The 25,099-nt window shown below is 49.3% G+C and overlaps 2 protein-coding genes across 10 annotated transcripts in view; one reads left to right on the top strand and one right to left on the bottom strand.

Moving 5' to 3' along the window:
* Positions 1-6,468, top strand: part of CSGALNACT1 (chondroitin sulfate N-acetylgalactosaminyltransferase 1) — a 319,616-nt gene extending 313,148 nt beyond the window's left edge. For all 5 annotated transcript variants that reach the window (XM_037042132.1, XM_037042128.1, XM_037042129.1 and 2 more), the window contains exons 8-9: positions 1,880-1,961; positions 4,537-6,468. In XM_037042132.1, the coding sequence (XP_036898027.1) occupies positions 1,880-1,961; positions 4,537-4,826 (372 nt within the window). In that variant the 3' untranslated portion in view covers positions 4,827-6,468. The remainder of the gene's footprint in view (positions 1-1,879; positions 1,962-4,536) is intronic.
* Positions 6,469-12,319: 5,851 nt separating this feature from the next.
* The window catches only part of SH2D4A (SH2 domain containing 4A), a 52,513-nt gene continuing 39,733 nt past the window's right edge, over positions 12,320-25,099 (bottom strand). For all 5 annotated transcript variants that reach the window (XM_037042122.1, XM_037042124.1, XM_037042123.1 and 2 more), the window contains exons 8-10: positions 22,878-23,008; positions 14,740-14,960; positions 12,320-14,281 (exon numbers count right to left, since the gene is read on the bottom strand). In XM_037042122.1, the coding sequence (XP_036898017.1) occupies positions 14,189-14,281; positions 14,740-14,960; positions 22,878-23,008 (445 nt within the window). In that variant the 3' untranslated portion in view covers positions 12,320-14,188. The remainder of the gene's footprint in view (positions 14,282-14,739; positions 14,961-22,877; positions 23,009-25,099) is intronic.

Genomic DNA, 25,099 nt, shown 5'->3' with positions numbered 1-25,099 from the left:
GTTTCTGTCACACTGCCCCCAGCTGAGGGTTGTTCTTCCCTTTGTTCAGCTAGCGAGGCCCTGCGTCCACTCACCCCAGGGCCTGAGAAGGCCACATCTTGCAACCCCCTTGTCTCTCTTCCCAATCCCTGACCCACTGTTTTCTCTGTTTGGAGCCTCCTCTTTTACGTTCCATATAGGCCTCAGCCAACTATTTGAAGTTTGGATCCTGGCACTTCCCTGCGGCTCCACTTCATGCAGAGGCTTCGAGGGCGTGGCTGTGTCCAGGCCAGCGGGAAGGCTGTGGGGCCGTTAGCTGCAGCAGAAATGGGGCCCCTGCTATGACAGGGATGAAACAGAAACCGTTTTTAAAAACCGGCTCACCGAAAACTTTCCCAGACTTTCCTGCCCTGAAAAATCTTTCCAGGTGATACTAATGAAATTGTCTTGTCACTTAGAGATATTGTACAACAGGCCTCTGTTCTGAGGAAGAAGTGGAGAGTGTGTGCTGGGGACCACACAAGCGGACACACCTCTTTCGGTTTTGATTTCCTTAGGCAGTCCCGACGCGTGCTAGCCTAGTGCCGGCGACATCGCTGTGGAGGTTAGAGTGAAAATAAGATTGTTTTCAAGTTCATCAACCCTCCTGCAAGCCGTTTGTCATTTGTCAAATACAGTGTAGCCGTAGAGGAAAACTCCAGGGAGGGGAAACGGCAGTAATGGGATAACTGTTCAAATCTTAGAGCTGGAAGAGGCCTTTGGGGTGATTTAGCTGAACTTCCTCAGTCATAGGAAAGGAACTAGAGGCTTGGAGAAGTGCAGGACCTGCTGGAGGCAAAAAAGCCAGCCAGTGGTCAAGCTGGGACCAGACACACACTGTTTCTCCTTAGCTGCAGATAGCGCCAGATGTCCCAGGCGGAAAATGTGGAAATCCAAGGGGTCTGGCCCTGCTGCGGCCGCCCCTCCCCTCGCCCCCAGGGAGCTTCCTTTCATGGAGTCACCTGTGTTAACTACAAAAGGGAATCATGAAAAATAACTATTAAAATAGGTCCCCAAACCATTCCCAGAACTACCTCAGCCAAAAATACAGAGAGCAAGCCGTGTTTCCAAAGTCTTGCAGCTTCAGCCAGCACATTGGAAATTCACTTGTGAAGTAAGAGATGGGGCAGGGCCAGGTCTCGAGTTTGAAAGACAGTCGCTGCTTGGATGGCCTCTCGGCAGCCCTGCAGCCTGGCCACGCTTGCACGGGGCTTTGGAGCGGCTAAAAGTGTTTGGTTTTAAAACAATTTAAAGATGAATGGACAGAGTCCTCCTTCATAACCTGGACTCTCAGTGCCCTTTTCCTCAAGCAGAAGAGCAGAGCCCGAGTCACACGCCCGAGTCTCCGGTTTCCCTCTCCTTCCCCGAGGGGGCCCTGTGTGCCGGCCGAGCCAGCGCAGCTCAATTCCGAGTTGTTCTCTCTCCCATTGCTCAACTTCCTGAGCCCTTTGCTGGCTCCCTGCCCAGCTCTGTGTGAGGGGCCGAGGCCTCCAATTCTCACTGGCACTGGTGTCGGGCCAGGCACGTAGGTGGCTTTTCCATGGCGCCGCCCAAAACCTTGCTCTCTGGGGTGTGTGTGTGTGTGTGTGTGTGCACGTTTTCATGCCAGTGCCCTAGACATGTTCCAGCCGGAGGTGCCAAAAATCACAAGGCCCTGTTTTGGAGCTGGTGAGCTGGCTATTCCTAACCGTCCGTCCTCAAGGCATCAACTCCATCTGCATTTCCCACACAGAGCTGTGGCTATTTATCAGGCCTGGGATAGGCTCCCTGCTAAACATTACTTAGATGAGTTTGTGAATGATCTCTCTTTCTTGTTATCCGCTCCGTCCTTCCCCCTCAAATGACAGTGTTTTCCCCGCAGGTCATAAAGAAGGAAACTGGATTTTGGAGAGACTTCGGATTTGGGATGACATGTCAGTATCGCTCAGACTTCATCAATATAGGTAAGACAGACCGACTTGCAACAAGTCTGCATCTCTACTGCCACCTAGAGGCCAGGGAATGGCCACAAGGGACTCAGGTCAGCTTCCAAGGAGTCTAGGGCCACAGGTGGTGACACTTTTTAAGGAAAGGCCGTTCAAGTTCATTTCCTCTTGTCATGGACTTGGGGCTGGACCAAAGGCCTGCGAGTGTGTGGCACTTTCGCCCCTCTGATCTCCATCATCAGTACCTGTCAGCCACCCCAGATAAGGCTCATGTCTGGGGAGTAAAGGCGGCTTTGAAACAGTTCCCCCCACCCCGTGCCGCCTTCTAGCCCAGTCTGGCCCCCGCGCCCTACCGTGTGGCACTTCCTGGGCCTCTGCTGTAGGGGGTCCATTGAAAAATAGGGTGACATGGGGAATTTTGGAAGGCCACGCACCGGAAAAGATCCTACTTTCTCTCTGCTGCACCTTCGAAGATTCCAGATGTACCCCGGTCTCCGACCAAGTGTGCCATCACTGCGCACACACCCACACACACAGGTTGGCAGGGCACGGACAGGGAAGGCCCTCACTCTCAGCTGAGGACACCAGGGCTCTCAGAGGCAAAGGGACTGGACAGCAAGGCAGTGGCTGGGCTGGGATGAGAACAGAGCGTCTGCCAGCCCCCTGGAGATCCCACACTCTCTCCCCATGGGGGTGCGAGCTCACGCTCCCCTGAAGGGACTGGAACTGCGAATGGTACATGATTAGGAACGGGTCAGAAACCTTGTCTGGGCTCGGGCCAGGCCGGAGCCAGGGGAGGTCCTGCCCTCCCCAGTGTGGAGACATCCACCTCCACCTAGTCCCCTAGGGCCTCTCAGAGCCTGCTCCTCTGTCTCTCCCCCAGAGCCCACTCCTCTTGCTCTCTCCCTGTCTGCTCCCCTCTGGCCCAAGGCCTGAAGCTTCTCTTTCCAAGATCAGTGAGTGTCTCTGAGCAGCCTGGGCGTTTGTTCAGAGGCGAGGAGGTCTACAGAGACCACTGAGTGCTCACAGAAATCACCAGTTAGAAAGAAAAAAAACCCCCTCAGACTACATGAAGTCAGGTCCTGTGAGAAGCGCAGCGCCCAGGATGCTGGTCTCTGAGTGGCGGGCGCCCTCAGGTAACCGGCAGGGAACCACAGGTGTTCTCTGATTTCTCTAAGAAATGATCCTAAATGATTTTTTTGTGCAAATCAATTTCCTAAAATGACATATTAAAAATTTTTCTAAAGGAGATTTCCATTTCAAGAACTTGTTTCCTTGTTCTATGTACAGGGAAATGTTATTTTGTGATGACATATGTTTATCAAATTTGGGTTTATAACACATATTTCTCCCTAAAGACAGGGCATAGCTGTAATTGGAAAACATGGGAATGGCAGGCTGGGAAGGGTGCTGTCTCTCAGGCCTCAGATTGAATCTTTGGGTCACACCTGTCCCCCCGTTGTCCCTTGCAATCTTGGGTTAACTCACAAGTGCCATGTACTCACACACCATCTATTCATTGAGCCGGTTGAGACCTGTGGGAGCATAAACCAGTTACAGCTGACCAAACACTGCCCCATACATTGCTGTCTCTTTAGGTGATGACATCTACTTCATTTCAGGATAAAGAAACCAAAGTCCAAGACAGGTAAAGTGGAAGAGAACAGACTCAGATTCTAGACCCTTGACTCAGCATGGTGTTTGCCGGCACACATATGAGGGGCCACAGATCACTCATATACCTGGCCTGGTATGGGGGGACATGGTTTTACCTGTGCTTGGTGAGCCCACTTCGATCTGGGGGTGGCCTTGATCCCAACAGCCCAGCGTGGGGACTATGGGGGACAGAAGGGCTACATGCTGACTGAGGAAAGGTGCGGGGAATCACTTCACTGTCTCTTGTAAGAGCCGGGTAAGTCCCCCAGGTGAGAAAGGCACAATGACAAAAAGGAGGCCAGGTTTTTTTGGGGGGGTTCTACTTGAGGCATGGTGGGCTTTAAGTTAAGAAACAACCTGGGGCCTCTCAACTTACAAAGGCGAGAGTTTAGGGGACCATTAATCACATTGAAAACGAGTCCATTCCCACATGAAACAAGATTTTCTGAGTAGAGCTTCAGAACTGACTGAGGCTGGCCCTTTAACGTGAGTCGTTTCAGCAGCTTGTAGTAGATACACAGCTTTTGGGGACCACTTTAGTCCCCAAAAGGAAAGGTGCTTCTGTGGGATGTGGTTTTCCTTCACACAGAGATGCTACTGCTCGCCTCTGGTCTGTTCCGTTTGAATGGCGGGAGCAGGCTGATCATTCACTTGCATTGCTGAGACCTCTTGAAAGCAGGCAAACGCTGGGGATTCTGTTTGCAGTCTCGTCATCTCCAGGACTTGGTGCTGGCCGCCATCAAGCTCCTCTCTGTTCACAAATTCTCAGTTCTCTGACGCAAGTGGACACTCGTAATTTGGAGGGGCGGTGAGACACATCTCCCCTAAACGCTTCCTCTCTTCCTGCAAAGTTCTGTGCTTGTGCAGCTCGGGAAAGCAACTATAGACCAGGAGATGGGGGTCCAGCATGACTCAGCAGTGTGTTCTCTCCCGGCAGGTGGGTTTGACTTAGACATCAAAGGCTGGGGCGGAGAGGATGTGCACCTGTATCGCAAGTACCTCCACAGCAACCTCATAGTGGTGCGGACGCCTGTGCGGGGGCTCTTCCACCTCTGGCACGAGAAGCGCTGCGTGGACGAGCTGACCCCTGAGCAGTACAAGATGTGCATGCAGTCCAAGGCCATGAACGAGGCCTCCCACGGGCAGCTGGGCATGCTGGTCTTCCGGCACGAGATAGAGGCTCACCTTCGCAAACAGAAACAGAAGACGAGCAGCAAAAAAACATGAACTCCCAGGGATGCGTTTGGGGAGATGTTCCATTTTTCCTTTTGCAATTAACCTGACAGTGTCTGCCACAAGGAGAAGATTTTGGTAAAGGGCAAAACAGAATCTGACTGATGAGTAACAGACGAGAGGAGAGAGCCTCTGGTTTCTGCCTGTGTGGTTTTATGCAGCGGGAATCGACCCCCCCACCCATGGCCTGCAACAGCAGCCCAAATGCGTCCTCTGCAGCGTCTGACAAAGGCGAGTGATTGTGAGACTAGAAGCCTGATGATGTGGACGCTTTGATTGTGTGTGCAGCAAAGTGAGATCTGTGTTTTCGGTGCTCACTGAAATATTCATGAATTAAGACCAGTTTTGAAAAAACTCATTAGAATAAAAGGGAAGCAGATTTGTCCCCATCAGAATGATATATCAGTAGGGCTGTAGTGTCTAGGAATGCTAAAAATCAGAAGGCAGCCCAGAAGACCACGTGGAAATTCAAAGATACCCTCCTTGAGATCTTGTGAGTACACTAAGGAAAACCAAATGGACTAGAAAAGAAAGAATAACTGTGTGTCATTTCCCCCCAAGATTAACCAAAAATAATCTGCTCATCTTTTTTATTACAGTTTTAACTATGTCCACTTGTTAATTTTATTTTAAAAATGCACTTTCCTTTTGCCCAAGAGTTATGTTTTGCTTATTTAACGAACAATTTCCAGGCCTTACTCAGCGAGCACGAGTTAGCATACACTCTTATGTTCTTTAAGAAGATGCCTTTGGATGCATCGTGGGAACTTCCCGTCCAGAGCAGCAGACGATGCCCATCTCCGAGGCCAGGCCGAGCGCTGGCCTGTCAGGCTCTGGTGTCGGAGCTTCGTCATAGGGAGGGCACGTGCGGGGCTGCTGCCGGATGAAGACACAAACACACTTTACCCAATGAGCGACTCCGAAGAGGAGCCACTGAACACGGGAGGGAAAGAAAAACATACTCTTTTTTAACCTTGACAGAAAAGGAACCTCTTTCGAACTGGTGGTACCTTGATTTATTCAAAAGTCAGAACACACAACTGTCCTCAGGAGAACTGGGGCTCACTTTCTTACTTGTTTAAACAAACCAAAGTATATACCGTGTGAACCAAACAATCTCTTTTCAAAGCAGGGTGCTCTTCCTGGCGTCTGGCTGCTGCGAGAAGAATCGCAGGAAACTGTATTTGTGAGAGGTCACTCCATCTGCCGGAGTCTCGTGGGATGGGAGATTTTGCTACATGTTCACCCACCCCAGTGCAGGGGACGTAACTATTATTTTTTAAAGGAAGCCGCTCTACTCAGTCACCAAGACGCTTCTGAAAATTGCATTTTATCACAGTTTCCAACTATTTAAAAAAATAAACGGAGTTAACATTGAGTTGTTTCTACTTTAATGGGAAAATTATTTATTTATTAGCCAGCACCAGATGCATGAGCTATTTATCTGATTCCTTGTCTTCTGTTTGCTCACAGTCCAGTCCTTGTTCAAAAGCTTCAAGAACATTCAAGCTGTTGGTGTGTTAAAGACAAAAACGCATTGTATTGATGTGTGCTGGTAGTTCACAAAATTTAATTAAAACACAGGACATGGATGGAAGGTGGCATTGGGTGGCTAATAAAATATGACCTGTAGCTAAGACTTCCTCCTGGAGTAAGGATGCCATGTCTTTAGTGTTTGGAAGAGTTTCCTTGAGCATAGACCAGGGTTTCTCAGCCTTGGCCCTGTGGCCACCTGGGGCTAACCTATTCTTTGCTGTGGGGCTGCCTGAGCACCGCAGGGCATCTGGTGGCATCCCTGGCCTCTAGCCACTAGACACCCGAGTGTCTCTCGCCCAGGCTGACAACCAGTGCATCATTGCTACACGTCCCAGCAAGGCCAAACCAACCCTGGTTGAGAAACACCCGATCGAGAGCAGCGATTTTTAATTGGTGTGCTGCAAGCATTTGTAAAACATGCAATACCTGGCTACTTAGTCAGGGGCACTGGCCTCTTTTCCCCTAGATCAGTGGTCCCCAGCCTCTGGGCCATGGACCCGTACCAGTCTGTGGCCTGTGAGGAACCGGGCCTTGCAGCCGGAAGTGAACTAGAATGCAATGTACTTGAATCCTCCCCAAATCATCCCCCCGACCCCAGTCCCTGGAAAAATTGTCTTCCATGAAACCAGTCCCTGGTGCCACAGAGGTCGGACTGCTGCCTTAGATTGTCAAATAAAAAAAAATGACAACAGCCAACACAACAATAGCCACCCAGGGTGAATGAATCAGAATTATACCTACTTTTTTGGTCATGTGGGCAAAAAAAATGTATTTTTGTGGTGTGCTGCAGAATTTTAATAATTAGGTTATGTGCACCATGAGAGGAAGAAGGTTGAAAATCCCTGGTCTAGAGGGAGGAGAGAGCCATCAAGTGATAAACCTGGCTGTTAACACAATTTATTCATTCTTTTTATTAGGAGAAGTTGAGAAATGATTTCAAACTCTCTTTAGACTCTAATTGCGTTTTATGTTTGTATACACAATGGTGATACTGGAGGATCAGGCCACGAGTCTGGCCTGTCTCCGCAGTGGTTCTGACGGCTTTGTGGGACTGACCTGCACACCTGCCGTACTGTCCCCGTGTCGGGAGGCTGCATTTCCAGCAGGGCTGGCGGCAGGGGCAAGTGTTTGACCCTAGGGCTGGGCGGGCCTGCAGGTCCCACGGGTGATGTGGTCCCAGGCAGCGCGGTGGTGCTGGTTTAAATGCGAATCACAGATGCCCGAGACAATGCAGTTGGGTTTTAAAGTTGCTGAAGGTAGCAGAAAAGAGGAAACAGCATAATACTAAACTGTTTTTCTCTTTTTAAAGCTTAGTCAGGTAAAAACAGTTTTATCAAAAGGTAGGAGCCCTCTTAATGCACAGACAAGAGGGAATCTGGCTTAGTTTGGGCTGCGTCACCAAAAATGGCTCAGACTGGTGCACGCAGCAGGTTGATTCCCCACGGTTTGGAAGCTGGGAAACCCAAAATCAAGGCACCGGCAGACACGGGGTCTGGTGAGGGCCCTTCTCCCTGTGTCCTCAGGTGGCCAAGAGCCCTCCTCCTATTCTTACACAGGACACGAATCCCATCACGGGGCTCTGCTCTCATGACCGAATAACCTCCAGAAGGCCCCACCTCCAATACCATCACATCGGAGATGGAACACATGCATTTTTGTGGGGGATGTGCATCCACAGCGGGACCTCTCCCTGGTCCTTCCCCAAGAGAAGGACTAGCAAAGGCCACTGAAACGTTATCATCAGGGGCTTGGAGTTTAACCTGAGACAGCAAAGGAAAGCAGTAACGAGCCCGTGGCCTGAAGGACCAGTCCCACTACATCTTCGGAAGGAAGGGTGCTGCCGAGGGAGCCCCGAGGCTTGGGTCTGTGTCAGGTCCCCTCCCACCCTCTGCACCCTCCCTCTGTGCTTATTGGGTTGGCCAAAAAGCCTGTTTAGTTTTTTCCCATAAAATAAAAGACACAGTTTTCATTCTCACTAGTAACTTTATTCATTTGGGTATTTTGAGTATGTCGGCTATCTCCCGCTACTGGCTTCTAGTGGGTAGAGGCCAGGGCTGCTGCTGAACATCTTCCAGAGTGTAAGACAGCCCCGCAGCAAAGAATTGTTTGGCCAAAATGTCAATAGTACCAAGAACCTTCAAAAACCACTTTTGACACAGTCACAGTCTCTTCTCCATACACTGCACAAATCTTTTCCCTGTGGTTCAGTTGAATTAATAAAGCATAATATGCCCAAAGTGTTGTGTATCTTCTTCCATCTTCAATATTAAAATGGCTGCACAAAAATTCACTAATTTAGATAATATTTTAAATGCACACTGATAGGACAGCTGTTATGGTACAGTCCAACAAAATCATTTCAAATGGAGTTAAAAACAACTAAATACCACTTAGAGCCATCGTATGGCAAAAGCGTGACGGGCTTTTTGGCCAACCCAGTACTGGATGTAAATCACCTGGTAACTGGCCCCATCATCCCACTGGAGCTGGGGTCTCTGATGTGAGCCTTGGGTCTCCTCCACGCAGTGTTGCACTCGTGCGGCCTCAGAAGAGCCGACGGAGCACCCCTAGCGCCTCTTCCCACCCCTCACTCAGGAGTGGCAGACTGGGAGTTGGAGGTCGACCACGGTGGGGGTATTTACGCCATGGAAACTGGCAATTAGCAAAGGCTACGTACACATCAGGACTCCCCCCGAGCCTCCCCCTTCACCCCCCACACAGCCAGTTGTTAACTATGTGCCCCACACCGCTGCCTCCAATCCTCTACTTTCTGGCCCCTCCGTTGTATTTGTGAATGTGGCCAACCTGCTTCTCTCCACACACGTCGGGATGAAGAGAGAATCGGGTCTCGGAATTTTCAACAGGTAAGAAAAATGTCACAGGGCACTGTTTTGAGGGTTTGGAGAGACTTCCAATGCCATCTGACCTTATGAGGGTTCTGTTCGGTGTGGTGGTTAGTATCATGGCTTCCCCAAAGGGACTGCTGGGCTCAAACTCCACGTCCTTCACCTGCAACTGTATGACCTTAAACCAGTCACTCAGTGTCTCCACACCCCGGTTTCCTCGTTCAGGGTGATGGACACAGGCACATCCATGTCATGTGGTTATTGTGAAGACTAAGTGAGCAAACATGTATGATGGCCTTAGGACGTCAGGCATGTGGCAGGTACCCATGTTCAGCTGGCGTTAGTCGATGCCAACCGCCATGCCCAGTCCCACTTGGCTACAATCAGAGGGCCACCGTGGGTCACACATCACAGATTCTGAACCCATTATGTGCGTGTTGCTGTCCTTTTTTTGCTGTCATTCTGAAAATAATTTCAGTCTATCTGCAGAAGGGCCACTAGGAGCATAAAATAGAAATATAATGGACGATTTCTCCCCTAAATTCAACACTCAGTATTCGGAGTTGATGACCCCCCTGGGCATTACAGGATTTTGAAGTGAGGAGCACAGCCAGGCACCTTCCAGACACAATGCCGACCTTCTGAGGTAGGGAAAATCATGACTTCCATTTTACAGGTACAGAAAACCAAGGCTCAGACAGGGTAAAGAACTCGCCCAGAGGCCCAACCAGAAAGTGGCCCACACTGTGGTCTCAGCTCTAGAGGGCTTGAAAGTCTTGGGGGTGGGGGTGGAGGAAGCTTTGGCCTGGGATGAGTCCAGGGCCTGTCCTCTGGAGCCTGGGTTTCCCACGGGTTTTCTGCTCACCAGCTTCACCTACAGATTCCTGACAGTGAACGAAGACTTGTTAACACAGTGACCCAGGGACAGCTGGCCGCGCCTCCCTCCAGCTGCTGTGTGACTGCCTGCCAGTTAGTGCTCCGACGAAGCCTAGGAAGCCCAAGGCGCTAGATGTACAGACTGCCTTGAGTAGGAGGGAAGGGCAGATGGGAGCACTTACTTTTTGAAAAAGACATTGTTTCTGAGAATCGATGAAGCCCTGGGGCAGCCCCTTCGATGGGTGTGTTTTACGGCCAACACCCATGGAATAACACGCAGCTTGTGTGATCCGTATTATGATTAGCTTCATATTTGAACTCAAAGCTGCTTCTCTTGGTGGGCTCACTGCTTTGCTGTTGCCGCCAAAGTCTATGGGGACTTATGCCAGTTGGTTGGGGGCTTTGGGTGTTGGTTTCAACTGAAAAATTCTCTCAGCAGAGGTGCCTTTCAAAATGTCCCTGCAGGGCCGATCATTCACAGACGCCCTGTGGAGCAGTGAGCCCCAGTGCCCACGGGCTGTGCCGACCTTGTCCGCTCTTCTAAGGGACAGGGTGCAGGGGGCCGTCTGGGCAGAGGAGCCGTGCTGTGCCGCGTGGGGGCCAGTGCTGCCCACAGTCACCCAGGGTCCAGGGAGGGCCCGGCCACCTGCTGTGGCCTCTGCCCAGGGCTCACCAAATGTCCTTGGACTGGCAGCTGGCTGTGTTGGTGGCCTGTGGCTATAGGCAGTCCCCAGGTGGGATGCTTGGTAAACTGGTCTGACTCTTCATCCACCTGAATCGAGCAATGAGCAGAATAGAGTCCCGCCACCATTACTCCCACAGTTTCTAACTCACCACCGCCCACCAGCCAAACCACCTTCCAACTCGTGGATAAAGGGCGAGAACAATAAATATCACCTGGGGTGTTAGGGCCTTAAACCCCATTTGAAGAGGTTAAGAAAAATAAGTAAAAATTTTAAAAAAATATTTAAAAACAAACTGTAAAACTCTCAAGTTACATCAAAGAAAGGCTGAAGGAAAAACGTATATAAATACTTACTCCAATTATTAGCCTCACATGGACCCACGTAAACCCCACCTGCAGCACGTGGGCTGTCAGGGTGGTCGGGAGGGGCCGGTTGGGAAGCCAGTCGGGGAGCTCGGCCACGCCCCCCACCCCGAGAGAGAAGGTGCTGGGTGTGCTGTTTGGTCATGGAGCACAGGGTGGTTAATCCAAAGTGTTAGCTCTGATGGGCAATTTCTCACGTCAGTGCCCTTGAGATATTTTTAGTGGCTTGTGCATGCCCCACGTTCCCTTTTTCTCCTTTGTCTTGGTCCTTTTTCTTAACTGTCTGTGTTTTTCCTCTTCTCAGTGTAAGGTTTGAGCCAACTCACACTCCCTGGCATTGCTTAGCATTGCTGGTGACACTGAGGGACAAAGTACCTTTCTTGTGCATCCCACTGCAGCGGTGTGGGGCAGGTGACCAGCACCAGGGGCCTCACAGGTAGGTACCTGCGTCTGGCAGTGGGGAGGCGACAGCCAGAGGGTCTGCAGTGAGTGTAAGGAGATTCCGGAATCTTACTGAGGGGGTCGAGGGAGAGGAGTGGCCACTGGGTCAGGGAGGGGCATTTGCTCACAGTCCTGACAAGGCAGGCGAGTTGTAGTACCGGGAGTTGGGGTACGTGATGTGACGTGGGGGCAACACCCCAACGGAGAAACCTCGGGCAGGCAGGTCCAGGTGCTGGGCTGGTTGAGGCAGCAGTAGGAGGGGACCAGGACCCGCTTTGGACATCCTCCCCTTGGGCCCTAACTAGGGTCAGACACAGGGAGAGGGTCTGACAGCAGAGCTGGGGTGAGAACTCGGGTCTCCTCAGCCCCATTTAGTTGTAATCAATTTCGGAATTCTGTAAAGTTACCTCCTTCCCTCAGAGTTTCAGGTGTTACTTCTCACCATCACGTCATCAAACGATGGTCAGTCTCGTCTTCTGAGTGGCCATAAACAGCAGGGTAAAGGTACAGAACTCAGTCGGGTCACTTCCTGTTTCCTAAATCTTCCCCAAGGAGGATGTCCTCTAGTGTAGCCAAATCTGGATATGACTGCCCTCATTTCCTCCAAAATTAATTTTAGGTGGAAGGTGATGCTGGAATCTTCTATGTCTTCATAGTTATTAGCGACTACAGGGTGCTTTTCTATTCGTTCCAGAACTGTAAGATTTCATGGCTGAATGTAAGTAACCAAGATCACCTAGTTAAAATACCTTGTTTTATTAGAAGTGAAAACTGAGGTTCAGGGAGGTTCCTGACTCCTAGTGTGTGGCCTCTGCAGTTCTTCCGGGCCGCGACTGCTGAATCGCAGAAACCAGCTGAGAGACAGGTTCTCTTAGACAGTTGTCTGAGGGTGTCTCTCAAACCGTGGAAACCACACCAAATGGTTCAAGAAACATCCGTGTGTAAACACTTTTTCATTCAAGTACACATAGCCACCCATGCACACTCATACATATGTATGCACAGACACACACCCTGCCCTCTTTTCAGGGCACATTTTACACTGTCAGTGAGTGCTTTACACAACCAATCACCTCCTGAACAAGTTGCTGCCACCCCCTGCTTCCTTTAAAACAACGCTGCCACAGGGAGTTGGGCCTAAAGTGTGAGTAACTCTCCACCTTCCCGATCTCGTGGCTCCGAGCCTCCTCGGCCAGGCCATCCACGTGTCAAGGCCGAGGCCGGGTGAGCAGAAGACTCCTGACTCAGCGACTCTTCATCCCCCCCAGCTGGATAGAGCCAGAGGAAGGTCCTTCTCCTCTGTCATTTCTCCTTCATTATGAGGAGGGCGGACTGGACATCAACAAAGGGTAGGCAATGCGCATTACGTTCCATAATGGTAAAAACGTCTGTGCTAGTTTCCAAGGGCTACGGTAACACTACCAGAAACTCACTGGCTTAAAACAACAGAAACTTATTCTCCCACAGTTCCAGAGGCTAGAGTCTGCAAGTCAAGGTGTCAGCGGGGCGACGTTCCCTTTAAGGGCCTGGGAGAGGCTGTTCCATGCTGCTCTGCTCTCCTAGCTCCTCGTGGTCGCCGCAGATCCTTGGCAGTCCTGCCTTGTAACGGCATCACTCCAGTCTCTGCTCTGTCGTCTCACAGCCTTGAGAGGCTGTGTGTGCCTCTGTTTCCAAATCCCTCTTTCCTTATAATAATGCCAGTCACTGATGATGTGGGCCACCCTAATTCAGTATGACTTCATCCTAACTTGATTCCGTCTGCAAAGACCCTGTGTCCCAATAAGGCTACATTCATGGGGATGGGGGCTAGGCCTTCAACATATCTTCTGGGGCACACAGTTCAACCTGCAAGAAGTACTGTCCACACCTCTCGCTCTTCTCTCAGTCGCCACCGGTAAGTAGCACCTCACGTGCGCACGCCCGTCCTCGGTGTCTGGGCTGTCCTGACTGCAGAAGTGCTCTCACATGTGTTTGCTCGCTCTCCCGGTCCACCGCGGTTTTGTACTTGTTAAGCCTCCCACCTTGTATTTTAAAACGCATTCAATTTTCATTCCCAACTGTGTTTTGCTATGTGTCTTACATCCTGGCTCCCACGTGCACAATAACTGACGTGTGGGGGGGGGGGGAGGGGTCACCAGCCATCAATAAAGAGTTTTTGGTAGCCGCCTGAAGCCAGAATGTAACTTCACACAAACAGGACTGTGAGACCTCCTGAGATGATGCAAAGAGAGTGCAGATGCCGTGAAATAGTTCCCACCAGCTACTGGTTTTGAAAGAACACCTTCATCCCTAAAAACGTTGTGTCTTCTTTGTTTACTTTATCTTACGTGCATCACTAAGGTGGTAGCTCTCATGCTGGGCGGTCACCGAAGTGGGGGGGTCTCCCTTCACTTTTGGAGCGCATCTTGTTCCCAGGTAACTTCCTCTTAACACGAGACACCAGCATTTGTGCAGAAGACAGATTTCCGTAGGACTCCAAGGGCACTTTCGGTGGGTCGGTACTGGCTCGGCCGCAGGGTCATTTTGGCTTCACACGCAAACATCCATTTCAGCAGAGTCTCTCGGGAGGAAAGCCCCGCTGGAGGCTGCAGGTGATGTGCTGGGGGCCGTCACTCGAAGAGCTCCAGGTAGTCAGGGGGCTGGTCCTGCTGGCCGCAGGGGTACAGGAGGAGCTCCTTCCCCAGGGAGGTGATGGGTTCCTCCTGTGGATCCGAGGGCACAGGTCAGGCTGGGCTGGGTGTTAAGACAGTCTAAACAAGGGTGGCTCGCCACTCCCACGTCCTGGGAGGACAGACCTCCCTGCCAACCCTTGGTGTACACCCCGCGCTATGGTTTACGACAATTTAGAAAGAGATTTTTCTCATCTGCACACTGCCCTGGACTCTCTTTCCCTCCCTTGAATTCTAGCTTAAGAGTGTCCCAGGATGCAATCGGGGGGGCACACGTTTTCTTCCAAAGTGGGGTCTCCCTGAGTATTTGAGAAACTAGGCTCAATGATAAAGGCAATGCAATTAAGAACCCTGATTATCCGGAGGAATGATTGAAGACTAATCCCCCACTACTCGTCTCAATCATTATTCTCGTAATTGCCTTTCATTGTTGGAGTTGCTGCAGAGCGGCAATTCACAGGGCAGCTGAAGCCCGTGGGTGGGCGCCTCACCTTGTGGTACTCCACCAGCTCCGCCAGGGTGGCGTGCTGCAGCTGGTCCACGCCCAGGAAGCTGTAGGAGTCGGCCGAGGCGTCGATGAGGAAATGCTTGCAGCCGTCCTGGGACAGGTAGGACAGGGCATAGCCTCTGATCCTTTCGCTGACGCGGATCAGAAAGCTGCCCGGCACGCACGTGCTCAGAAGCTCGTTTGCTCTCTTCAGTGTGAGGATTCCTGTGGGCGAGAAAAGCAGGTATTTCAGCCAAATCCTGTCCAAAACTCTCCTCTGTGAAACACAGCTGTGCGGATCAAGTTTGGTAAACATAAGCATGCTTTTAAGTCCGTCTTGGACTTAAGTCCATACAATCTAATGACTACAGTAAAATACTCATCTTCTGGAATTTGATAACTGGGCAGGGTAGGTGACATCTGCCAGTGGAGAGTATAAATAAGAGCATAAATGTTTAACAGTCAGAAGGACAAATTTCCACTTATACAGCCAGTTGTAGAGACAAAGGACTTAGGTGGCTTTTGAGGCTGGTAGGACACTTGATGCTCACCCTGGGAGAGGCCTTGACAATGCTCTTCTCAGTGTAGTGATGAGGACTCTGTGTCCCAGGGAACGATCCTGTCTGGTCCAGAACAGTGGTTCTCAAGCAGGGCGATGTCAGAAATTCCCAAGAGACCTTTATGGTTGTCGTGGGCAGGGGGTGTGTGTGCTACTGGCACCCAGAACGTAGAGGCCAGGACACTGCTGAACATCCCCTAGTGCACAGGAGAGCCTCACACTACAACCCATCACCCAACCCGAATGTCAGCAGCGCAGAAGCTGAGAAACCCGCGCTTGAAGTCAGCGAGTTAGTGACACATCCAGGCTAGACCCAGGTCTACAGAGTGCCCTCCGCTGCAGCTGCTTGTAAAGGATGGTCATTGGCATGAAGGGGAAAAAAAACATACATACATGTGTGTGTGTAGATGCATGCATGTGTATACACATGTGTGTGTATATTATACATATGTGTGTGTAATAGCCCAGCAGAACCATAACACCTGCTTGAGTGTGGTTGGTAGGGTAACAATATGGGTGTAATGATTTATAGTTTTATTTTGAAAATTTTACCTAAAATATCAAATGGTGTGCTTGAGTGTGATATTGTGATGTCACAGAATTATATGCTTATGATTTTGTAATAAAGAGGGGTGTTATTTGTGCCAGACCGTGTGTGTGTGTGTCTTCACACACACTCAAATGAAATTCTTCATATATATAGAGAGAGAGACAGACGGATATACACCCAGGGACAGCACATGTATATGTGTGTATGTATCTTCATATATATATGTATGTCTTTATACATGTATACATTTTCATATATTTATAGTTTAGATGCCTCATGAATTCACACTAATTCAGACCAGACTTTTCTCCAATTAGTTCAAACTCGTGAGGTGTGACTCATAGTCCAGTTTCCCTTCTTACTCTTACTGTGTTTCTTCAGATGAATCGGGAATGTTCAAACACACGAAAGTGCACAAACATATTTTGGGAAGAGGGTGAGGTCGAACTGCTCGGTGAGCTCTGGTTTGGGAGGGAGGAGCAGCGTTCCTCTGGTGCAGCCGTCCCCGACCTTTCTGGCCCCAGGGACGGGTTTAGTGGAAGACAGTTTTTGCACGGACTGGGTGGGGGGTAGGAGGGAGACAGGAGGCGGGGCTCAGGCAGTAACTTGAGCAGAGCTCGCTTGCTCACCCACCGCTCACTCCTACTCTGCAGCCCAGTTCCCGACAGGCCAGGGCCTAGCCCCAGTTCATGGCCCATGGGTTGGGAACCCCTGCCCTAGTGTCCTTTTCCATTGCAGCCAACAGAAGCTCTTGTCTCCTCCTGTTCTGGGACTAGTACTCAGTATCGAATCATCAGGGGAAAAGCCACCCGATGAAAAGGCAATCACAGCCCTTCTGTCTTGTTGGTAAAGGTCAAATGGTGGGTTAACCATTTGAGTATTACACCCTAATTGTCCATAGAAAAGCATAAAATGAAAACAGTTCTATTTTCTTCTTGTAAGTAGGCCTTTAATAGAGGGAGGATTTAAAAAATCCCCTGTTGTTTCCCAGTTGAGACCAACCAGCCAGGCCTTCTGGTTCCGTCTCTGCCCTGCACCCTTCAGGGGGCCCAACCTCAAGGTTGCAGTTCATGAGGCTCGACCCCAGGAAGTTGCAGGGGTAGGAACTGCAGGTGATGAAAAGGCATGGTACACTCCCCCCACACTGTCCACTCACAGGTAGGGAATGTACCTGGAACAGAAGACCAAGGCCCCTCACCCATGGGTCCCCAGCTCTAGTGCATTCGTGCCTGGTAGGGTTAAGTGATGCTGGCAGGTGATTGCAGCCACATCTGGTCACCTCCCTGTCTTGTCCCCAATAGGACTAAGCCACTGGAAACCACAGACACTACTGATACCAAGTGAGCCTTCTGGGTCAGCGGTGGCACTGTCCGCTTTAGGTGCTTGAATGATTCCTGCACAAGCTCGGACAGGTCCGGACTGCTGCTTCTGTTGGCCTGTTTTACCTTTCTCAGCACGCCCAGTCCCACTGGGAAGCTGCAGAGGACTGCCGTAAGCTGAAACGAGGCAACAGGGAACTGGCCTGCCCAGCAGGATCCAGGTCTGAAGATTCTGGGTCGGACTGTACGGAAGAGGGGCAGCTTTCCTGGACGCTGCCACTCCCACAAGTGAAGGAGCTGTGGCGCTGTGGAGAAGGATTTCTCTCCCCTCCCAGACTCACCGACAGGCTAGCTCTGAAACCCCAGTGACTTCAACGGATGGCACAGATGTAACTTACAACATCTGGATGTTATATCCAGACGGGTTTGGGTCCCTAAAATGAAAGCTATTCTGGGAAATTATAACCAAACCTGGGTTAGGGTCAAATTGCTCCTAAAACCAGGTCATATAGTAGCTGTAAACCAAATGCTCAAAGCCTCTCCATCTATAATTATTGCCCATTATGCACAGACCTTGGCGCTGTCTAATCTCCAGAGACACCAGAGCACAATACAACAATTCCGTGGCAAATCAGAGGCCCTCACGGAGACTCCTTGCACACGGTGGTTTTGATGGCAGGTGCAGAGGGTAAGTGCTATTGGAACCGGCTTTTGTTCCTCCTGCTTTAAATGGGATTCTTATTCCTGAAAAGCAGTCTCTTGGCATATCTGGTGACATAAGTCGATGCGCAATTTGTCATGACTGCAGCAAGGGCAGTGGGTGCATTCTGGGAAGCCTGGCTCAAATCACTGCCAAGCAGTGATCTCGGTCTGCCCATGAAGGGAGGCCTTGAATGCCAAACCAAATCCAGTGTCAGACACTAATCACAGTCCCCTTATGGTGTTTTTCACACCCCGATTCACCCCCACACAACTAAGAATCCTGAAGCATTGGGCCTCATCCGACCATAAAGGCTGTGATGCCACCAGGCCACCTCCTTCTGACCACCACTCTCCACGCAGCTTACAGAAGCCCAACCTCTCTGAGGTCATAAGAACGTTTCTGGGATGGTGAAAGGGGTAATTGGAAAAACCTTTCTTACGTTATCAGTTATTTTTATTCTTTCTTTATCTTCACCCAGGAATATGGTGGGAGGGAGTTGTGAGGAGAGAGAAACATCGATGCGGAGAGATAGAGATCAGCCGCACCCTGCCTGGGGATCAAACCCATAGCCTTTGGGTGTACGGGACAATGCTCCAACCAACCGAGCCGCCTGGCCAGGGCTTACCTCACCAGTTTCTGAAATGAACCAGATCTCCCAGCAACAGTAGAGCTGAATCCAGGCAGGATTCAGAACAACGCAGGGGACTCTCCACACGAGGGTTTTACTGGACAGCTCCTGGCTCTGAAGAGCCAGCGGTGCAGCTGGGCTAAAGCCCCTGAGAGCCAAACACCCGCTCAGAGGCTCGCACCGCTGGGGCTGAGGCGGAGCAGAGGGCAGCGCCCCACTCTCTCCCTGCCTGGCGCCCAGGTGCCCCCTGGAGCAGGGCCGTTCGCAGGATTTTCTGTGCCGATGGAATGTGGTCTGTGTGGCCCAGGGGGTAGCCAGTAGCCATGTGTGGCCATGGAGCCCCTGGAATGTGGCCAGTGTGACGGGGGGATGTAACTTTTATTTTACTGAATTTTAGTTCATTTTGATACAAAGCACTACACGTGGTTAACCGCTGCCGTATTGGGCAGCACAGCTCCCACCCGCCTGGAGTGGAGGTGGGCTCGTGACAGGCCCCGGAGACATGTTTCTTTGGCACAGGGGAGGGTAAACAGACCCTGAGAGGCCTGAAATAACTCAGAAACACTGTGGCCTTGAAGTTAAACAGATCCGGGCCTGAACGTGGACTCGGCCACCAGTGGTAGAAGCCTAGCAAAGAATTTAACACCTTAGTTCCTAGGTTCGTAGTCTAAAGTGGGAATAAAAATTATCTCCCTGAAAGTGCTCAATATAATGTGTGGCACATATTAAGATCTCAAAAAATTACAGCTCTATCAGAATCTTCTGACAGAGAATGAGAATAACTAACAGACTTCAGTGTTTCTGGATTCAAGATAAATATATAAAAATGTAGTTTCCTGCCCTCACCGGTGTGGCTCAGTTGGTTAGGCGTTGTTCTGCAAAGCAAAAGGTCATTGGTTCATTCCCAGTCGAGGTATCTGCCTGGCTTGTGGGTTCAGTCCCCAGTTAGGGGATGTATGAGAGGCAACCAGTCGATGTTTCTCTCCCTCTCATTCTCCCTCCCTTCCCCTCTCTCCAAAAATAAATAATAAAATCTTATTAAAAACATAATTCCCTTACACCAATAACTATCAGTTCAGTTTAAAAATCCCATTCAAAATAGAAATAATTATAAGTACATAGGACTAATCTAGTTTTGTTTGTTTGTTTTAAGGTACATGTCCTGTATGGGGAATTTATTTAACAATTCAAAATTGCGTACGAAAAAATAAAAAAATACCAACTACCAAATTCCTTCACAAAGCCTTTTGCCAAAACCGTCGGGGCTTCCGCATGTCCTGCGTGCCCCAGTGACTGCACAGTGCAGTGAGCTGAGCCAGGAATGTGTGGGGAGGTCCTTCCCACGGCACAGGAGGAAAGTGTCCTGGGACGGAATGAGTGTGTATGACCTGGAACGAGGTCCCTGATCTCCAACCCGCTACGGGGAAGCAGCCAAGAGATGGCCAGCAAGTCTCTGAGTTATTTCATCTGGGTCACAACAGCAAACCGATGCACGTAAAAGCTAGAAATGTGCTTTGGCACCAAGTTAATGAAACGTGAAAAAGAATGTGAGAACCTTTCCAGTGTGCTTTCCCACCTGTCCCACACAACCAGTGGGACCACAAGTCCAGTGAAAGTGGGGAGCCCATGGTCTTGCTGAGGGAGAAGAGCCTGTGGGGAGACTTTCCTTCCCTGGATTTGCCTGAGATCATGAAAAGATGCTCAGGAAGCAGAGTTTGGCCTTGCCCTTCAGGACCTCTCTTGCACAGGGGTTTTTCATCAAGCTCCTACATCTAGGAGTTCAGAGGCAACACCTATTGCCCCGATTACAAAGGGGGCATCACAGAGCATGTCCCTGTGGCAGGATATCCCCAAGCTGTACATCACTGTGCTTCTTATGGTATACGGGAGGGACGGGGACCTGAGACAGAGCTCTGGGCTCTCTGCCATCACACCGCACACTGGGGCTGCCCCGGCTTTTGTCCTGGGTCTTCTCCTCACTCCTGGAAAAGCTCATCCCCGCAGGCTTTTAATCCTGTGCTGACGATGCCAACCTGTTGCTCTAACACGGATCCATTAATCTGATTGTCAAGTGGATATTCCCAGAGGACTGTCCCAATGGCATTTCAGACTCATCCCAAACGAGCTCATCGTCTGCCCTGTTCACTCCTCTCCTTCCCTAAGTCTCTTCGTCCTCCTCTGTTCCTTAACTGACAGCAGGCCACCTCCCACCCAGCCCCACAAGCCCTCGACCCAGTACCTTCATTTCCCTCCTCCCCCCATCCATGCCCATCCCCAGCACAGCTAATTAGGGGGAAACGGTGCAAGGATGAACCCCCCGGGGGGGGGCGCAAAAAGTCAGGTGACCCAAACAATAATTGCAGAAGGTGAATTTATGACGATAAAAGCAAGATGGTACATCGGTACGGAAGAGCTTCCACCCCAATGTTTTGAAGCAAGGCTCCTGGTAAATAAATGATTATACTTCAAAAAGATGTGATCCCTCTTTATCATAGAAATATGTGAACTTCATCTTCCTAAAACTGAAAACAATTATTTATATTGACTCTATGGTTGTGTATCTATTATGTTGTTTAACTGTATGTTTTTTATTTTGCTTAGGCCTATGATAAAATATTTGTATAAACGAAAATAGATCCATAACAAAGCAGTTAGTACGTCTTTCTATGTAACACTCAAGGATCTTATTTTTAAACCCAAAGTCCATCTGGAACTTTAGTCCAACTGTCTTCTCTTAGCTTTAGGCAACTGTTTCAAATTGAACTGCATGTTAAAGTACCAGGATTTTTAATAATGTCAACTGACATTTTCAATTTCTCACTCTCTGCTGTTAAACTACCACCTTCGTCCTTGGGGATGAAAACATCTCCTGCCCAATGACACAGAGGTGACAGAGTGGCTGGTTTCCTCAGTTCAGTCCTTATCTGACAAAGGGACATAACAAGGCAGTTGTGAGACACGCCACAGTCGCCATGACGAACGTGTCATTGACCCGCGTTCTCTTTGTCTTTCAATGCTGTTGTCCCTCGTCCAGTGTCTTTACGCAAAATGGGAAGGAAGGGGGTTGATGACCTGGTCCTAGGAAGGAGGGGACCACCCCTGAACGTGGACGCTTATAAAAGCCTGGATTGCCAAAGAACAAGCATTTTCCAGGACAACCAGCTAGGTCTGCTGACCTGTGCCAACCACAAAAGCAGCCCTTTAGCAGAAAGCCTGCCATAAATAATCATGTTCTTTGTAGAAGAGTTTGTCACGTATTATGATTAAGAGCTTATTCTGCAGATCTTCTCTGTGTGAGATGATACCACCCAAAAGTGAGGAGCCTCAGACATCACTCAAACCGAGGCACCCGTGAAGACAAGCACGCCCTGTGAGAGCTTTGTTCTTGTTTAAAGCCCTTGTGTTGAACTTACAGCCAAGTAGTCCAATTTAACCACAGACCTAAGAAGCCAATTGAGGCAAAAAAACAAAAAACAAAACCACTTCATTTTCTTGAAGTCTAAGAAACTGAGAGCTCAGTGAAATGTGAGCTGGGTACACAGGGGCTTGAGTTAATCAAGTTTCTAGGGTCAAATAAAGAAATACAGGGTCCAGCGGAAGTAACACCTGCTTGAGTGTGGTTGGTAGGGGAATAATATGGGAGTAATAATTGACAGTTTTAATTTGAACATTGCACCTAAAATGTCATTTGGTGTGCTTGAGTGTGATTTTGTTATGTTACAGAATTACATGCTTATGATTTGGTAATAAAGGATTTTGTAATAAAAAAGAGGGGGCGTTATTTGTGCCAGACCATGTAGTTGATGAGCTAATTTCTGCTCAGGCTCCAACAAACCCACCTTGCAGCCCTCACTACAGACTGGATCAATAGCACAGGATTTTTAAGTTAAAGGTCACAGGTTCAACTCCCACGTGTAACAGATGAGGGTCATGAGGCTCAGGTAGGTTGATTTGCTGCAGAGAAAGGTGATTCGCTCAAGGTCGCTCAACTAGGTATTGGACAGCCGACTCTGTGACTGCCGCACTGACGCCTAGCCCCCCATGCCACGTGGCCAGGTCTGACTCCCTCGGGGCCCGGGGACAGAAGGCGGTGCACTGGAGCCCCGGCACTGCTTTCCCCTGCCCCCCGGTGGTGTTTTGTTTGTGGTGATACATTAACCCACCGTGCGTGCAGCGACCGCGGCTGCTGACTGCTTTTTCTAACTATGTCGCGGAAATGGAGCTCACAGAGAAGCCTTTGAAAAACTGCATTGTGAAAATAACTGCAAAGACTCTTCTTGGGCAGCCCAAATGAAAGGAAGCCTTTCTTCTTTGTGCCTTCTTGGCGGATCAGCAGTTTATCAGCCTCAGAAGAGGCAGCCGTGGAGGGCCCTCTGCACTCACCGTGGAACCAGGGGGCGATGGTGTCGGATGCCGTCTCGTAGCCTGCTCGCAAGGGTAGCTGCTCCTCTTTAAACCATCGGATGATGTCCTCTGGGGCACAGCCGGAGGCTGTCCTCGTCACTCCTCGATTTCTGTCATTTGTAAGACCATTAAGTTAGATTGAACTATTTTGAAAACAATGCCTTCAAAAATTATATATGCACATATATATGCACAGAGTGGGGCAAAAGTAGGTTTATAGTTGTGAGTATGTGAAAGTTTGTTCTTGTATTAGAATTGACTAATTATTGTATTGTTTTCCATACTAAGACAACTGTAAAAACAACTTTTGCCTCAGAAACAGAGAGACAGAGAGAGAGAGGGAAACGAGAACTATAAACATTAAAAAATCTAACTACACGGGCCGAGCTAATGGGAGGTTGGACACACACATTGCTACCACCCCTCACGAGCAGAAAACAGGAAGGACGTAAATCTGTCACTTGTCCCTCCAATCCTACAGAGCTAGCCTTGGAATTAAGCTACTGCTGCGTTGATGCATAGATTTTAATTTATTTTTAGTATGAATCAGAAGCTCCATTAACTCCCAATTAAACTTGAGGAAATAAGCATTAAAGAGTGAAATATACCCCCCAGCACTATTTTCCTGGAGAACAGGTACTTGCAAACACAATAAACCAAATGCAACAAAATAAACTTTTTCCCTAACCTTTTCTTCCTCTATCCACTCACCTCCCTGACTTGGTTTCTTCTCTCCCACACTTTGAAGAGGTCTAGTTCTGTTAAAAGACAGTCTGAGAAATATAAAGTTAAAGAAAGAAGAGTGTTTTGAGATTGGTAAGAAAAAGACACAGGCATCAGAGGCCTTCGGAAATCTATTCGGTAGCAGAACTGAAGTTCTGAATGTAAGTCAGTTTCCATTACAAAAAGGTACCACTGCAATGTAACAAACACATACCCGAGTCCCATGAAAAGCTCGCTATTCTGAGCATAATTCAGCGTACAAATGAGTTTGGATGAGCTACCGGAATGTCCTGTCATGAAATTAACATTATGACTCTTTATGCTTTTTATGGTAACATATGCCACCATGAGTTACATGTGACATATATGTCAGACATTTATACACGTACACATGCATATACATGCATACATTTTGGAGAAAAAAGCCTATAATATTTAACTTTCCTGGGGAGCAGGTACCACACACACATGAGATCACATGGGAAGTTTTTTTTACTAGTTTTCAAATTAGGTATTTTTTTCCTTTAGAACTCTCTGGAGACCAAGGGAAAACTCCGAGGACAGCTGGCCTCTGTGTTTTCCTGGGCTGGACCCTACCGTAACCTTGGTCATCACTGTTTAAAACATTAGCCTTAAAGTCAGCCAGTCTGACTGCCTCACATGAAGCCCTTACTGCAAGTGGCTTAGGTAGAAAGAATGAGCCAAATGAGCACCGCTTAAAATAAGAATAGCCCTTAGTAAAGGCCACCTTCATTGTTGTCCCTCGCAGACAATGTACTCTAAAAATAGCACAGGCGAGGGCACAAGTCACTCTCCTACCCTTGGAAGGGCCTGGGGAGCAGGAGCAGGTACCCACCCCGACCTGCTGGGCCCCTGTCCACTGCCCCCAGACAGGCTGGGGTGCACGGCCGCAAAACCACAAGGAGCCTGCTTCCTGATTACCTTCCTTGTTTTGCTGTCCGTCAGACAAAAGTCATTCCCCAAACTGTCCCTTGGTGAACATGGTCATTTAGTCCCAAAGTGGAACCTTTCCACTGAGTAAGAAATAATCACAGCAGAGGAGAAGGCCCACCTTCACGCCTCCTCTGAGGTCATCGTCCCCGTCAGGGAAAACCTTGGGGGGTAAGTACTGTCTCCGAGCAGAGGGAGATTTTTGTTTGCTTCTATTTCTCCATCCTCGTAACAGAACTATTTTTAGTTTTTATTCCAGAAGGCAGCCTTTATAGACAGTTCTGTTTCATTCAGTCAATATTTCATTTCTCCTGGTTATTTTATATATTGTCTTTCTACATATTAGAATATGAAACAATTACATATCAATAGCTTGGGAGAATAATTTTATAATTGGGTTCTGCTGTAACATTATGGTGCTGTGTCTTTAGGAATTGTTCTGCCTAGTCCTTCCACAATTAGGAGGCAAAAGCACCACTGCCAACAAGCAGAGAGTCTCGCAGAAAGGGGCACTTCCAGCTCCTCAA

Source organism: Sturnira hondurensis, unplaced genomic scaffold (assembly GCF_014824575.4).
Source record: "Sturnira hondurensis isolate 20B ecotype Veracruz unplaced genomic scaffold, ASM1482457v3 Scaffold0003681, whole genome shotgun sequence".
Taxonomy (NCBI): Eukaryota; Metazoa; Chordata; class Mammalia; order Chiroptera; family Phyllostomidae; genus Sturnira; species Sturnira hondurensis.
Note: the sequence above shows the minus strand (reverse complement) of the source record. Positions and strands in the feature narration are given on the sequence as shown.